General features: G+C 38.5%; 1 protein-coding gene and 1 long non-coding RNA gene across 3 annotated transcripts in view; both read right to left on the reverse strand.

The window, feature by feature from the left end:
* The window catches only part of LOC308548579, a 256,809-nt gene that overhangs the window by 215,524 nt on the left and 24,022 nt on the right, over window positions 1-17,263 (reverse strand). The gene's annotated exons all lie outside the window — the stretch shown is intronic.
* On the reverse strand, window positions 4,477-17,173 carry CENPL (centromere protein L). Of its 2 annotated transcripts, none has more exons than XM_081120265.1 (5): window positions 16,696-17,173; window positions 13,735-13,911; window positions 11,345-11,596; window positions 7,404-7,946; window positions 4,477-5,129 (listed from the first exon to the last, which is right to left on the reverse strand). In XM_081120265.1, the coding sequence occupies exons 2-5, from the start codon at window positions 13,906-13,908 to the stop codon at window positions 5,058-5,060; spliced, it is 1,041 nt and encodes a 346-aa protein (XP_080976391.1). In that variant the 5' UTR covers window positions 13,909-13,911; window positions 16,696-17,173; the 3' UTR covers window positions 4,477-5,057. The 2 variants fall into 2 exon arrangements, with proteins under 2 accessions (XP_080976391.1, XP_080976392.1); XM_081120266.1 differs by lacking the exon at window positions 16,696-17,173 and adding an exon at window positions 14,848-14,923.

Below are 17,263 nucleotides of genomic sequence, written 5' to 3' on the forward strand. Positions count from 1 at the left end.
CCTAACCACTAAATTTATTTTCTGGTATAGGCCTTAACAATCATCTGGTCCACATCCATTTGTTTATTTGCTCTAAGACTGAAAACCCAGGAAGCCCTTCCTTAAACCCCTTCCAGTCAATGATAGAAGCAACATTAGAAATCAGTTGCCCAAACTCCCACTCCATTTCTTTCTGTGCCCCACTACACTGCAGGCCAACCTGAAACGCCTGAAAGCAAATACATTAACAAACCTTATTTTAAATAGCCTGGTTAGTAACATTGAAAAAGTATAAACATTTTTGAGATCCTTACAGTACTGCATCATTAACAACCAGTCTTCAAGGCAAAATCACCTGTTTCCCAGGGCCTCCTATTACCTATATTGGACGGAGAAAAATGATAAGAACAAGATTCTAGAGATTATTAGACTCTCCATAAATAGGGAAGTCCCCAAGGAGAGCAATTCACATGGCTGGGATTCAAGAATAGAGACCCAGGAAATACATTACTGGCCAAAGTGCTCATTGGAGCCAGTTTTATTACTGAGTAAAATACAGACATTGCTGTGAAACAGTATTTTGTTACCTTATTTTCATAGTGATTTCTACAACTCTATAACTGGGTCCCTGGAGTTTTTAACTCGGATTTGTCCACACTGAGCCTCCAGCATTTCAGTTACAGTTCTGGTTTGCTTACCCGGGCACTACAGTATTCCCACGTGGTTTCTGCACCTGTAAGCTGTGACTCCCTGCATTCGCCTGTTTGTCTCCCCAATCTTGAGGGCACCAGTTTGTCATGTCCTCCCCTCTAATTTTCTGTCTTCACCTTTTTACTTGTTGCTAGGGCATAGTGGAAACTTACAACTTCCTCCCATATGACAGTGGAAAAACCTGGAAGAGTATAGTTTTGAGTAAAATATAAATTATGAATCATCTCAATAGATGCAGAAAAATAAATTTGACAAGGTTCAACATCCATTCATAATAAAAACTCCTCAACAAATTAGGAATAGAAGAGAACCTCTTTACCTGACAGAGGGCACCCATGAAACACCTACAGCTAACATCATATTTAATGGTGAAATATGCTTCCCCGTTACGATCAGGAACAAGACATACCTTCTCACTACTTTCATTCCTTCTTATACCGAAGAGTCTAGCCAAGGCAGTTTAGCATGAAAAAAGAAAGAAAAAGCATCCATATTGCAATTAAAAAGTAAAACTGTCTTTATTCACAAATGACAACAATCTTGTATATGGAATATCATAAGGAATTCACTGAAAATACTAAAGTAAACAAATCCAGTGAGGTCACAGGATACAAAAGCAATATACAAAATCAATTGTATTTCTGTGCAGTAGTAACAGACAGTTCAAAAATGAAATTAAGAAAGCATTCTATTCTCAATAAAAAAGAATACTTAGGAATAAATTTAACAAAGTGCAACATTTGTATGTTGAAAACTATAAAACACTGTTGAAAGAAATTTTGAAAGACTTAAATGGAAAGATATCCCACGTTCATAGATTGGAAGACTTAATATAATTATGATAATACTCCCCAAATTGATCTACAGATTCAACACAATCACTATCAAAATCCCAGCTAACTTTTTTTACAGAAATTGACTGACAAATGTGAAAATTCTTATAAAAATGCATAAGACCCAGAATAGCCAAAACAGTCTTGAAAAAAGAAGTTGGAAAAGTCATACTTCCTGATTTTAAAACATACTACAAATCTATAGTAATCAAGACAGTGTGCTACTGGCATGAGAACTGACATATAGATCAATGAAACAGAATGGAGAATCCAGAAATAAACTTCTATAGCCAAGTGATTTTTAAGGAAGGTGACAATTCAATGGGAAAATAATCTTTTCAATAAATAGTGCTGGAACAAACGAATATCCATATGCAAAATGATGAATTTGGATGCTTACCTCACATCATACATAAAAATTAACATGGATTACAGACCTAAATTTAAGAGCTAAAATTATAAAATCCTTAGAAGAAAACATAAGAATAAATCTTCAGGATTTAAGGTTAAGCAATGATTTCTTAGATATAACACCAAAAGAATAAAAGAAAAAAATGATAAACTGGACTTCATCAAAATTTAAAACTCTTACATTTCAAAAATAAATGAGCTCATTCTGATATCTCCAATTAAAATGTAGTATTACAGTTTCTACTTAGCTTACCTGATTTTATAATTGTCTATCTTTTCTTTTGCACTGTAAATTTTGATTCCTAACATTGTTATAATTACATTTCATCTTACTATAAATAGTGATAAAATAATACCAATATTATTAGTAAAAATATAACTGAATGCAATTTAAGATTCCTTTGCTGCTCCTTTTCCTAGGATATATAGACCACTAACGATGTACAGTCAAAATAGTATTAAAGATACTAAAAAAAATTCTTTGTGTGATTATAGCATGAACTTAATCTGTTTAGGTTCATTTGTTTTCAATTTTTAAGGATTGCATTTTTTTTCTTTTAGAGTAATTTTTTCATAGTTATATAAACCACTTACATGGTTCCAAACTACAAGCAGGTAACATTCAGAAAAGCCTTGACTTTCATTCCTGTCCCATCTACCCAATTCCTCCCTTTCCCCTATTAGTAACCACTTTTATTAGTTTTTGGTTTGTCCTTTCATTGATTTTTTTAAAACATAAGGAAATACACACACATATTCCCCTATTCCTTCCATAAAAGAGAGCATACTATACACTCTGCCCACATTTTGCTCTTTCACATAAGATCGTAGAGATCACCAGTATTAGCTTCCTCAAACCTTTTTAAAGTTGCATAGTAGTAATTCATTGAGAGCTACACCATAATTTATTCAGCCAATCCCCTTTTGATGGGCATTTGTATTGTTTTCAGCCCTCTTGTAATAAATAGCCTTGTGCAGGCTTCATTTTATAGTTTTGCCAGTAAATATGGGAGAGAGAATTCCAGAAGTGGGATTGATGGTCAAAGGGTAAATCACACATAATTTTGAAAGGCACTGCTGACTTCTCCATGGAGGTTGTACCATTTCTAACCACCTTTTAACTGTTTTCCTTCTTCCACTATTGTCTACCTACAACTTACTCTATATCTTATAAAATATAAAGTGGGTCATTACTCTCCTGCTTAAAACCTCAGGGGCTTCCCATTGCATTTAGAATAAAACCCAATCTCTTCACAGTACCTATGAAAACCTAGATGATGGGATTCTGCCTCTAGGTATCAGGATTAGGTTTGGTTAGGAGCAAGAGACTCAAAACAATAGCTTAAACAAGATGGAAGTGTACTTCCCTGACACATGTCTGGAGGAAGACCTCCCAAGGCTGGTACTGGGGTTCAGCTTCAAGAAGTCCTCAGGGCACAAACTCCTTCCAGGCCATGTTCCCCAATCCTTAGGGCCTGACCCTCATCCCTGTGACCTAGGAGAGCAGCTAGAGTACCAGTCATGATGTGTTCCAAACAGCAAAGTTGCAAGAAGAAAAGGGAAAGGGGTATATGCCTGCTGTGTTTTAAGGAAGATTCCTGGAAGCTCTACCTAACGCTTCAGCTTATATGCCATGGGTCAGAACTTAGAGACCTATGAGAAAGGCTGGAAAATGTCATCCTGCTTCTGGGCAGCCACATGCCCAGCCAAAAGCTAGGAGTCAGAACACCATGGAAGACGTTTCAGCTGCACAATCTCTTCAGTCCCATCTCACACTACTCTCCTCTTACTCACTGTGCTCCAGCCAGGTTCCCTTTGTTCCTCAAACAAGCCAAGCCCTTATCTGCCCCAAAGCCTTTGCTCCTGCAGGGTCTCCTGCCTCACACACTCGTCCTCAGATCTTCACATGTCTGGTTTCTGCTCCTCAGCTCAACTGCCACTTCCTCGGAGAGCCCTTCTTTGACAACTGTATGTAAAGTAGCCCCATACCACTCCCTCTTTCCTATCACACTGCCTTATTTTCTTTACAGCATTTATCTCCACGTGAAATTATTTATGTCTGACCCCAAAGCCCATGCTTTTCCTACTACCTCTGCTGTTCCTAATGTAAGTGAAATAATACCACACTCTAGAAGCTAACCTTTGTTTTCAGAATGATAGACTATTAAAGTTACTTTCTTCCAAACAAGATTTTTAAAAACATGGTTTCTATAGTAAAAACAAAACCTTCCTATGCTCAGTTAGTAAAAACAAAAGAGATTTAGATATAACCTCTTGGGCAAGTCTCTAAAGTTAGTAGATTTCATAGTTTTCATCTGCAAAATGGAAGAGTTGGTTAAAATTCATTCATTTCATCTACAGATATTTACCAAGCACTGTGCTAAAGCAAAATTAGGGACATGAAGAAAATCTCTGCCTTTCAAATGTACAATTTGTATGACTCTATGTAATTGTTGGTTTGTAACCTGTGCTAGAGAAAAAGCCCATGACTTCCCATTCCTGAGACATTAAAAATCTGTCACCAAGACACTGAACACACTGCTTCATTTTAAAAGTGAATATTTAATTCAACATTGCAATAAGAATTTAATAATATTAAAAACAGAAGCATATTAGTGGCTTTAAAAATCCATTTCTTCTTTAGTTTCCTTTGCAGAGAATTTTTTTATTGCTAGTTCTCTACAGCAAAATGGTGTTAGGAAAATGTCTTTACAAGACAGAAATTCTCTCTGAATACAAGTCTAAAATGCTAACAAGGGATTAAAGGTTGTAGAGATCCAAATCAGAAATACCAAATATTGGAGATATCTCATTTGAATCCTAAAAGTTTGACATAACATTACATATTTTTTAGAAAGATGGCCAACAAATAACAGCATTGTCTAGAGGATTGCACTCACAGTCATCATGACTATTACAGGATCACCTAGTGTGGTTCATCCCCTTTCACCTTCTGTTCTAAATCTTTCTTGGCTTCCACTAGACACCTCCAAAGGCACTGGGAGGAAACAGATGCAGAGACGGATGCCCATTTCTCCTGTAGTCCCTTCTCGGCATAGCAATTAGGCAAATAATCAATGAGAAAAAGGTATATAATCCATGACTTATTGTCTCCACAAGGCTTCACTCAATTTGAAAAATTGCCAGTTCTGTCAAATATGCCAACACTCCAGTAAGGTATTTATGACACAGAATCTGAAAAGGAAAAAAATAACACTTAAAATTAAACCAGAGTAATGATAACAAAGCAGTTGGTATTTGATAAGTATTCCAGCCTTATTTTAAATTCCATATCTGCAAGCTAAGATAGGAACGTGAACCCAAACCATTGCTGCTCTAAGTCAAATAATGAAGACTTTAATAAATTTACAACTATAGTCAATGGTGCTTAGAAGTCATTAGACTACGGTTCTTACTTATCCTGGCTTCCATGCTTGGGCTAACTATCTGCCTAAAGAGTGAGGGGAGGAAGGGAATCTATGAACCCCTTGCACTTATATGCACACTGAGTATCTACATTTTCTGGAAAGAGGTTCCATAGCTTCCTTCTTCTGAAAGGGATGTACAATTCCAAAAGTATCTTGCAGAGAAGCAGATGGCAGAAATCTGGCTTATACATTAAGCTGTTGATTAAATTACTAGGTTCAAATTCCAACTTCACCTATTAGCTGTGTGATCTTAGGGAACCTACTTATCCTCTGTGTTATAGTTTTCTCTTTGTAAGCTATGTAAATTTACAAACTATGTATATAGGTGGTGAAGACTAAAGGAGACAATATGTGTGAAATGCTTAATAACGCCTGGCACAATTTAGTGCTTAATAAATGTTATCTATCATCATGGCACTATCTGAAACCTCAAAGCCAGTTACTGTCTTACATCATTGAGAAGCTCTTAGATTTAAAACAGACCAGATAAAATTAATGTGTTTAAGGACCACCCTCATATACATACATGGATAACAACACATTATATAAAATAATTTTTAAATGTAGTTTACTAACAAAATTTTAAAATAAATAAAAACTTCATGAACCCTGAATTCTGAGGTGCTAAAATAGAATTTTCCTTTATCGTGTCAAAATATGTTATAGCCCCAGCTGATTTCACTCAGTGGTGAGAGCATCTGCCCGTGGAATGAAGGGTTCCGGGTTCGATTCTAGCCAAGGGCATGTACCTCTGGTTGCAGGCTCAATCCCTAGCCCCATCCAGAGCTCATGCAGGAGGCAACCAATCGATGTGTCTCTATCACATCAATGTCTCTCTCTCTCTCTCTGAAAAGCAATGGAAAAAATTCTTCAGGTGAGGATTAAAAAAATAAAAATTTTAAAGTAAGATGGTATAATCTTGCAAATGTTTTACTGTGAACTATAGTAAGGAATAAATTTAACATCATAACCCAGTACAAACAAATGTTTGTACTTTCATTTTTATAGTTTCTGTTTTATTTCTTTTTGTTTGTTTTTTAAAGCTGGTCTCTTCCCACCAAAATTATTTTCCAATTTCCTGTTGCACTGTGACCTCCAGTTTGAAAAGCACTAATACAGTGCTTATAGATACACTTCTCGGAACCTAAGAGGTGAGCGTTCAAATCTTGACTCCTCCTCTTATGAAGCTATCTTGCATGGGTCACTTAAACCTATTTTGGCCTCAGTTTCCTTGTTTTAAAAATAAAATGAAGATAAAAACACCTAACAACAGGGGTAACTCTAAAGATTAAAATTAATCTTTAGACAAAACCAATATTGAGTGAGTGTTTATGGTGGTTGTATTTTAATATATTTTAAATATATTAACATAATACAATTTAATATATTTAAGGGCCTACACTCAGTTGATTTCTGATGCTTCCTATTATAAGGGCTTCATAAACAGTAAATGTCTCTATTATTTCTTTTCCAGCAGGGATAGAAAAGCCTACATGAAGATGATATCTTAGTTATGTGTTTCTGGCTATAATTCTTTTCTAACATACAAAATCCTCTGTTATCTGATGATTATTTCAAAGTTTGACAAGAAACTGTTTTGAAAGTTTCAAAGTTACTACAGAATAATTCATATTACCAAAATCTTTAGCACACGGCATATACTATCCTTCCATAGTAAAGCTACTATGGCTCAGTTGGCTGGGCATCATCCTATGCACCAGAAGGTTGCCAGTTCAATTCCTAGTCAGGGCACATGCCCAGGTTGTAGGCTCGATCCCCGGTAGGGAATGTGCAGGAGGCAGTCAATGTTTCTCTCTCCCTCCCTCTCCCTTCCTCTCTCTCAAAATCAATAAAGAAAAAAAAGCTGAATTGAGAAAGCTAAAATAGTTTTAGTACATCTTTTATAAAGCATAAAATCTCTACTATCTTGAATTGGCAGACATTCAGTGTATTTCTTCCATGTGAAATTGCAGTTACCATACATTTTGAATACTATGCAATAATAAGGAAAAATTACTTAATTATATTTGTGCGAACTAACCTTTATTTTCCCATTAGTATGTGCTGAAGCTACAGATGTTGAAACACGAACCAATCTTGTGGCTGATAAATGAATTTTGAAATGCCTATGGAAATGTGAACAAAGGCAGTCCATGAACAAGTCAACTTCCTCCTGGGTAACTTCCCCAGAGGCTTTGTGGACACTGTCCCACAAAGCTTTTGCATCCTCTGGATGTATGGCATAAGAAATATCCAGACTTTGAGGGCTACAGGGTACAGACCAAAGAAATTCAGTAGTAGCCACATAATGGTCCATTTTGCATGCAGTCCACATAGCTGCCATCCAGGAAAGATTAAATGCATTGATTGCTAAGGGACTGAAATGACAGTCAAAAGTATTCTGAAACCAGGTTCCAATTATGGCTGTATTAGTCTCTGCTCCATTTGCAAGGAATAAGGGTAGACAGGTGAAATCTTCTGAAACGGTCTCCAGAAGGCTGTCTCCAAATATACAGCAGAACCAACCAGTCCACAACACTTTACCTTCTCTGTTCTCAGATGGCAATTGAGATTTTGACAAAATCTACAAAGATAGATAACAGGTTCATTAAGTTCAAAAGTACATTTACTCCTAAATTATATCACCTCAAAAATTAGTACATTTAAAAATAATAAGATATGTTACATTATTTAAGAAAAACACAGAGAGAATAGTGTCCCTAATCATTATTTATCAAGTTCACTGACCTTTTCCCTAATGTTCTTATGTATTAGAGACATGGTATAGGGCAAGGATACCAATGTGGTACAACTGGGTACAGTATTGTGAAAAAAATCTCAACTTTAGAAGGGGCAGTAAAAGGTCATCAAATGCAATGTGCTTGAACTCTTGCATTGACGAAGACTTCAATATTTCCAAAGGCAGCGTTCTCTCAACTTAAAGTGTTCTTTCATGTGAGGTCCTATAGTTTCCACCCACTGGTCCTGCTTTATCCCGTACAAGCAAGAGAAACAAATCAAAATCTACTATCTCTTCTGCAGGAAAAGTCCTTTGAGTATTTGACAGTCCCTATCGTACATGCTGCCAAATTCAGTATCTCTAATATCTTCCACCATTCTTCCTATGGCATATGTTCAAATCTCACATAATCCTGGTCGCTCTTCTCTGAAATTCTTCTCTATGGGTGAACATAAGTGAAAATAATTTCTTCAAAAAGGTCTGATTACAGGACTATCATGATCTTTAACCTAGATTATACCCCTATTAATATAACCTTAAATTGCAGCATTTTCTGGTTTTCAGTTGATGGTTTTATGTAAATTAACCCCACATAATCAATTGCTGTTAATAGGTTACCCCCCACCACCTATATTGAAGCAGTCAATATAAGAATATTATATTATCCCTATTAAAATTTCAATCTCTTTCAATTTGGTCCATTGCACCAATCCATTGAGATCTTTTAGAATCCTGATTATATTTTCCAGCAGAATGACTAACCCTTCAAACTTTAAATTTGTAAATGACACAACAAACATGCCTTCCAGATATCCATAGGTGGCTTTTTGGTTGTTGTTGTTGTTTTTTAAGTAAGAAATACAGGTTTTATTCTTTTTCAACTCAATCTATTCATAGGTGTTTTAATCAAACGTGAACAAGACAGCCCAGTATCATATCCCTTTAGAGATGATCACTTTAGCTGTTATTTTAGTTCACCTTCTTGTTCAAGAGATTGGTTACAAGAGACTCTCAAGTACCTTATTAAAGCCCACATAGTGTCTAGCACACTTTTAAAACTTAAAAGTCCTATAATCCTCTCAAGAAATGAGATTTAATTTGAAAACTATTAGGACACTATATTAGAAATTCAAGAGGCTGTTTCTATTCCTCACAAGAACATCTGCTTGCCTGATGACATGCAAAACCTGTGACTTCTCTAGGCATCAGGTGCTGCTTCACTTGACAGAGACTGCTTGCTAACTAACTGCCCAGTATCTACTTTTCCTTCCACAACAAAACTGTGCTTTCACTTGGGGGGGGGGCAAAGTAGCAATTGGGATTTAGAGAGAAGTTGCTGGCTCTAGTTAGTTTGGCTCAGTGGTTAGTGTCGGCCCGCAAACTGAAGGGTCTCAGGTTCAATTCCCGCCAAGGGCATGTACCTTGGTTGCAGGCTAGATCCCGGGCCCCAGTTGGGGCACATGCAGAAGGCAACCAATCGATGTGTCTCTCACATCGATGTTTCATTCTCTTTGTCTCTCCCTTCCTCTCTCTCTGAAAAGCAATGGAAAAATACCCTCAGGTGAAGATTTAAAAAAATAAAGAGAAGTTGCTGGGTCTCAGAAAGTTTCATTAAAGATTTACTCAGTGGCAGGCACCCTATTGGCCCTTCCCATCTTCCTCCTAATTCCTGCCACAAACTTGCATATATTTAGAGCACCAAGAGCTATCTTAGACTATAAGATGATCTTAAGGATGGAAGCCACACACCAAGGATGAAAGAGAAGAGAGGAGCCTAGATTATTAATATCATAAAGCATTCACCAGCCTCAAACAGCTTACCTACGGACTCCTGTTTTGTAAAACAAACAAATCTTTATCTTGTTTAATTCGCTATTATTTAAGCTTTCTGTCATATGCAGCTAAATCTAATCCTAGACATCTTGAGATCCTTGCCAATACCAGAGCTCAGCAAACTTTTTCTATAAAGGACCAGATAGTATATCTTTTAGCCTTTGTGGGCCATAGCAAATACTCAACTTCACTGTTGTGGCACAAGGCAGCTATAGATAATTCATGAACAAATGAAAGGGGCTCTGCTCCAACAAAACCTCATTTACAGAAATAAGCAGCAGGTGAGACTTGGCCCTGCAGGCCATGGTTTGCTGACCCCTGATTTATAACAACTAAAATTAGGTCTGCTCAACTGTTTCAGAATTTATCAATGACGAAGATGAGTTAACTCAGAAACAGAAGTAGCAGGCATGAATAAAACAAACCCAGTTTCTTAATGAGTCAAAAGTTAGTCATTCCTTTTATACACTGCCTATAGGAAGGAATGTAAAATGGTACATTTCTGAGAGTAACCTGACATGATTATCACAATATGTAACGACAAGTTACTATTTTTGTTGTTAAAATTCTACTTCTAGGAATTTAATCCTAGTAAAAACCACAGAACTGTAAAATTCCTAATGATATATTATCATCAATATTATTAGTAAAAAAGCCATAATGCAAATAGGCATGGGCAATATGATCCCAATTTTAATAAATACAAAGAGCCAAACAGATGTATGTATGTTCATGAGAGATACTGGTTTGTAGTTTTCTTTTCTTAGAGTGTCTTGATCTGGTTTTGGTATTAGGGTAATGCTGGCCTCACAAAATGAGTTAGAAAGTATTCCCTCAGCTTCTATCCTCTAAAAGAGAATGTAAATAACTGATATACTTTCTTCCTTAAACATTTGGTAGAATTCACCAGTGAATCTATCTGGGCCTGGTGCTTTCTGTTTTGGAAGGTTATTAATTATTGATCTAATTTCTTTAATAGATACAGGCCTATTCAGATTGTCTACTGCCAGAAAGATGTACACCAAAATGTTAAACTGTAGTTTTTAACTTTCTTTATACTTTATGTATTTTCTAAGTTTTCTAAAGTAAACATGCTTATACGGGGTAGGGCAAAAGTAGGTTTACAGTTGTTCATATGGAAAATACTACAATAATTAATAAATAATAATACAAGAATAAACTGTTTCACATACTCACAACTGTAAACCTACTTTTGCTCCACCCTGTACTATAATAGGAAAAACTTTTAAGTTGGCCATAACTAATTACTTTAATTTGGTCAAATAAGACTTAAGCTTATAAATCACAAGCTTAAGAATTTTAAAAACAGTAAAAATTACCACAATGTCTAAACCAAGACCAGGCAGATTCTTTTCCCCTGGGAAGCAAGTATTGCTTATATACTATACCTGGACGAGAAATGCATCAGGGTCCCTTTGTGTTCCTTTCATTCCCAGGAGAGTAGAGAAAATTACTTTGATGTTCAAGTCTTCTCCCACTTCCACAGCAAGTCCTTTTTGCTTTTCAGCAGCAATAAATGCAGTCAGAAGTTTAGAGTACTCTTTGAGATTAGTGTAGGAGAACTTATACAGGGGAGTTAAACTATACAGAGTCCACTGCTTATGCAGAAGGAATGCAACCTTTTGAGGATCAACATCTTCCTAAAAATAAAATTAAAAATCACAGCAAAAGAAGTTTAAGAATTAGGAAACTTTAGTAAATAAGAATTTAATCATAGTATTTTCAGTATTTGATACATATTTATGGGTGGGTACCTGATCTTGGCACTCCAGCCAAATTGGAGTTTGCAGGACTCTGAAAATCCTTGACAGGCCTTCACTTCCACTTCACCTTCTTTTGGAATGCTCTCCCCATAGGTGTTCACATGGCCTGTCCCTTTCCTTCAATCAGGTTTTTGACAAGGCCACCCTCTGTAGACTAGCACCTGTACCCACTCCAACTTTGTCCCTCTCTAGCTCCTAAACGTGCTTTACTTTTTTCACAGCACTTATTATCTGATATTCTGTATTTGTCTGATTCTATTGTCTATTTTCCCTACTAGAGTGTGAGTTTGATGAAATAAGGGATTTTGCCTATTTTATCCACTACTGTCTTTCTAGCACCTAGAACAGTGCCATCTAGAACAGGTGTTCAATGAATCTTAATGGATGAATATTTATGTTTCACTTGTAGAAACTTCAAGTTACAGATTTTGAAAATATTCTTAGAGCAACTAATTTGATTGGGTTTAATTAAGTAATCTTTAAAATTGCCTGGCAGCAAATCCACTCTATGACACACTGTCCTAATTCGGTAGATTAAATAAAAAGGGACCTGAGAGTATTTTTGCCATGCTCTATTAGAAACACAAGCACCATCAAAGACAAAAGCACTTCCTTTGTGTTGGCCCTATGGCATTAATGAGCATCTTCACAGACACCCTATAGGCTCCTAGATTTATCTTGAATTTTTCTATACAATCCATACTTCCTGACATACTCTGAGGTATCCTTTAAAACTTTCACTAGTTGTCTACTTACAAAAACATTTGCACTGATTAAATTATTCATGGAAATAGTTATAAACTTTTATATAAAAGTTATAAATTTTTTTTCTTATTACTATCAAAAGGTATGGCAAAATTATTGTATCATATACATAAGAGAGTACTGAATTGGACATTCCAAACTTTAATTTATATACAGTTTCATTTCACTAGTTAGGAACCATTACTTTCATTACCAGCACTAGTATTTTTCTTTAAGAAAGTTTTCACAAAGAAGCAAAAATTTTCTCATATCCCAAAATATACTGTGCACACACTAACAAGAAAACAAAGCTACAAGGAAGGTCTGAGGTGACTGATCAGCCAGGCTCCTTGCTAAGTGACTCAAAACCACACACCAAGTTTGTATTGCCTAGGGCTTTATTTCATGTTTCAGTGAAATTACAAATTACTAATATTTCATACCTTTGGAGTCGTGTACGAATGATCAAAACAGAGCATGATGCCACCAGATAGATCTGGGCCAATTTAAACACCAAAATAACTTGGTAATGAATTACAAAAATTTAAAACAGGAATTCATGAGTTCCTATTAATAAATAAGTAAATGGAGGAGAAATGAGAAGAGCTTAAAGTAGAATGCCAAAGCCAGCTGGCAAACATGGAGTAAGTGGAGATGGAAAATCATTATTTTGCAACCATCAGGATAAAGATGGGGTCAGGCAAAAATGATAGATGAATGTTAAGTCTATGGGGAAATTCGAACCAGGAACATACCTGCGTTGTCTTAAAGGGTCTCCCCACGGGCTGCTTGTTAGTTGCAGAGGGGACTAAAACAGTAATTACTAGGTAACACCTTGACAAGGTGATCAAAATTAATATTACCTATGTGGTACCAGGTGTCATTCCCAACGACACAATAGCACCTATATAGTATCCCAGCCAAGAAGACACAACTTCAACCTAATCATGAGGAAACATCAAGTAGAAAATGAAGCATATTCTATTTTAAAAGGGGAGAGACGGGAACCATACTCTTCAAATATGTCAATGTCATAAAAGACAAAGAAATATTATGGCAATGTTCCAGATTAAAGGGGTCTAAAAGACATAACAAAGGAGATACTAACAGTGTGAATAACTGTTTCTATTTGCTGTTCCTCATTTATTTTATTAATTACCTGGGGAATTGAGAAAATACTAAAAATACGAGAAATAGTAACCAAAATTGATATGTTTTGTTCACATCTGTTCTCAATTATTGAGTAACACAAAGGAACACAAAAAGCATACCTGCAACTGTGAACATTGGGGAATTTTCCTCTGAGGTGAAGGCGGGACAAATGAAGTCTGCTTCCTGACTGATTCTAACCGCTTCTGCAGAGGGGTGGCACCTATAAAGTGATCTTTAAGCCTTGAGGATGCAATTCGTCTGGGAGTTGATTCTGGTGTATCATAAGAATCCATGGTCTACATGAAAATAAATAAAACCAGAATTTTAAACACTAACAGTTAATTCACCCTCATAGTTTCAATGATTCCTCTGCTCACTATAAAGTTGTTCTTTCTCGCCCTTCCCCTCCTTGCCCCAGTTTTGACTTTTCAACCAAGTCTAGTATTTCTCATTGGCTACAGACTATTTTTATGTATACCTGACAGACAATCAGACACAGTATGTTCAAAACTAAACTCACCTCCTTCCCATCCTCCTCCTTCTAAAGGTTAGCTGGTCCATTTTCCCATTCCTGTCAATATCCCAAGTTAATTTAAATTCATTTAAGTAGTCTCCCACTTTCATTCTTTAACGTGCAGTCCTTAAGCACATTCTGTTGAGTTTTTCCTTCAACAGTCTGTCATCTATTCCCAAAGCTACTTCCTTGCCAGGTTCTGATTACCACAACTAAATGTTTTCTTCCATATCTAAGGGTAATCATTCTTCAGAAATGACACTTTATTATTAGACACCTAAGTAAAAACCTTTACAGTGATAAGATGCATTCTACTCTTCCACTCTGTATTTTACAGTCTTTTATAATTCAGCTATCCTTAGCGTCCCCCCCAGACATACACATATTCTGGTCTCCATGTTTTTGCCTATCAACTCTATTCCCTATCTAAGGTGTCCTTTCTCCATTTCACCACCTTTAAGATCATGCTTGAATCCAATTCAATTTCAGGTAGTTAGGGTTTTGTTAACCTTTTTTCCCAAAACACCTGTTATACACTTCTGTATAATGGCTCATTCCTGGGAGGGAGGGGGAGAAAGAGAGAGAGACAGAGAGAGAGAGAGAAAGAACACAATGAGATATCAGGGTAGATATGTTCTAAAAGCCCAAAGCCCTCTAGATGGGTCTAACAAAATCCCTCAAGAATGTTCTATAAAATCTTTGGAGACTAATAACATACCCGGGACCAGCCGGGAGTGGCTCAGCGGTTGAGCATCGACCTAGGATCCAGGGGATCGTGGTTCGATTCCTGGTCAGGGAACACGTTTGGGTTGTGGGCTCGATCTCCTATATGGGGCGTGCAGAAGGCAGCCGGTCAATGACGACTCTCTCATCACTCATGTTTCTCTCTCTCTCCCCCTTCCACTCCCTGAAATCAATAAAGATATATTTTTTAAAAAATAAATAACATACCCGATCACAGGGCTCTCCGGGGCTACCTAGCCTATACCACTCATTTTGGTCCCTCCTCATGCACTTCCTAAAACCCACACTACCGCCTGGAAGGTAAGGGGCGGACGCAGTTTGCCTCACGGAAAAGGCATCTCCCCTCCCCACTCCCCATGGCTGCAGAACCCGGTAGAGGTGGCTGGGAAGCTGCAAACACACAGCCCTGCCAACATCCATAACTGGAAAGCGGGCTGAGACTTGAGATCGAGAACTTGCCTCCTCTCCTCCACACACCCCGCAGAGCCAGGAAAAGCCAAAAGCACAGGGGGAAAAGGAGGGAGTTCCGGGAACTCGCAAAACCAGTCCTCCACCGTGCGACACACTGCCCACCACTGGGACGGTGGTGGGTGACCGAGGCCCGCGGGTCACGCAGGGGGCGCCCAGCACCGCGGCACTTTCGGGCATCACTGTCCACCGCAATTCCAGAGGCGTGAGGAGAGCAGATCAGAGAAAACGGGAACTTAGGCCATGGCACCACCTACTGGGGAGAAAGGAAGTAGCCTACCTATGAACCTGCCGAATTGCTGAGCAATTCACCTGTCGGAAGGACCATCATCAGCAAGCCAACAAACAGGATCAGGTGAGGGTGCGGAGAAAAGGGACAGCTCCTGCACAGATGGTGGGAATGCAGACTGGTGTAGCGACTATGGAAAACAGTACGTAGGCTCTTCCAAAAACTACCATATCACCCAGCAATCCCACGTTGGGCATTTTCCAAAGAAAACGAACACTAATTCGAAAAGCTATTTGCACCTTACGTTCACTGCAGCACTATTTACAGACACCAAGATCTGGAAGCAACCTAAGGGCCCATTAACAGATGAATGGATACAGTGGAACATATACACAATAGAATATATTACTCATATGGAATAAATCTTGCCATTTGCGACAACATGGACAGACTTAGACAGTAGGTATTATGCTGAGTGAAATAAGTCAAAGACAAATACAATATGATTTCACTTATATGTGCAACACCCCCCCCCCCCCAAATACACAAAACAGAAACAGACTCACAGAAAGAAATCAAACTTGATGGACGCCAGAGGGGAGGAGTTGGGAGGACGGGTGAAAAAGGCGAAGGGATTATAGTCAATAGTATTGTGATAAGTCTGCAGGGTGACACATAATTACCAGAATCGGTGAGATAATCACATTGTAAAGTATGCAAATGTCAAATCACTACATTGCACACCTAAAACTAATATAGCTGCTGACACTGTATATGAAATAAAACTTAAAACCCAAGTAACATGTATTTACTAAATGTTTTCATAAATTTTTAAAATTAGCTAGCTCTCCCGCTAAGTACTCCTGCGCTTACAGTTCAGAATACACAACTTCCTTGTTTTCCTCGTGCTAAGTCTGTGAAGGAGGGAACCCTGACTTCAATCCCTTTTCTACATCGCCACCCATCCCTGAGGCTAACCGGCCCGGTGCCAGGGCTCAGCCCGGTGCTGGGGACACCGTGTGAGTGAAATACACCGGAACACACACGACTGTAAAGATAACGACCGCACAGCAGGGCGAAATACCAAGTTCACTGCCAGTCCTGGACCAATACAAAGCATCTTACCAACGGAGTGCCGCGATGACGCCGTCGCCCCCGCCGGCTTCACGAATCATTCTTCAAAACCGGGCCCAACACTTCGCCGAGACTGAAATCCCCTGGAGTCAAAAAGCCGCCCAAATGGCAGCCGGGGGCGAGGCCGGAAGAACACCTGGCCCTCCCAAATTCCCTCGCGCTCCGCGACAGCGAGTCCACCAGGGACACAAACGTGCCCGCTTGGGGCACCTCCGCTCCCGTAGAAGCCGGGGGAGCCCTGCGACTTCACCCCGAAGGACACTTCCGCGGACACGGCCACGAGCTCGGCGACCCTCGCACCTGCCGAGTCTGCCTCTGCCGGCGGAGGGAACGGGCAGGGGACAGTGTGTCCCACCTCGCAGTCTCCACTTGAGCCCGTCGGGTACCGAGGCAGCTGCCAAATCCCGCCGCTGAAAAGCCGCAATTTACTCGCTAGCCGCCGCCCCAGTTTAAAATCGTTTCCCGACTCGCTCTGCGGCCCGACGCCGGAAGCCTCCAGGGCGCCGATTCCAAGTCCGTGAAGCAACTAAGGTCGCCATTTTTACTGAGGGCACACGTT

This window comes from Miniopterus schreibersii (genome assembly GCF_964146895.1).
Source record: "Miniopterus schreibersii genome assembly, chromosome: 19".
NCBI classification, from domain to species: Eukaryota; Metazoa; Chordata; class Mammalia; order Chiroptera; family Miniopteridae; genus Miniopterus; species Miniopterus schreibersii.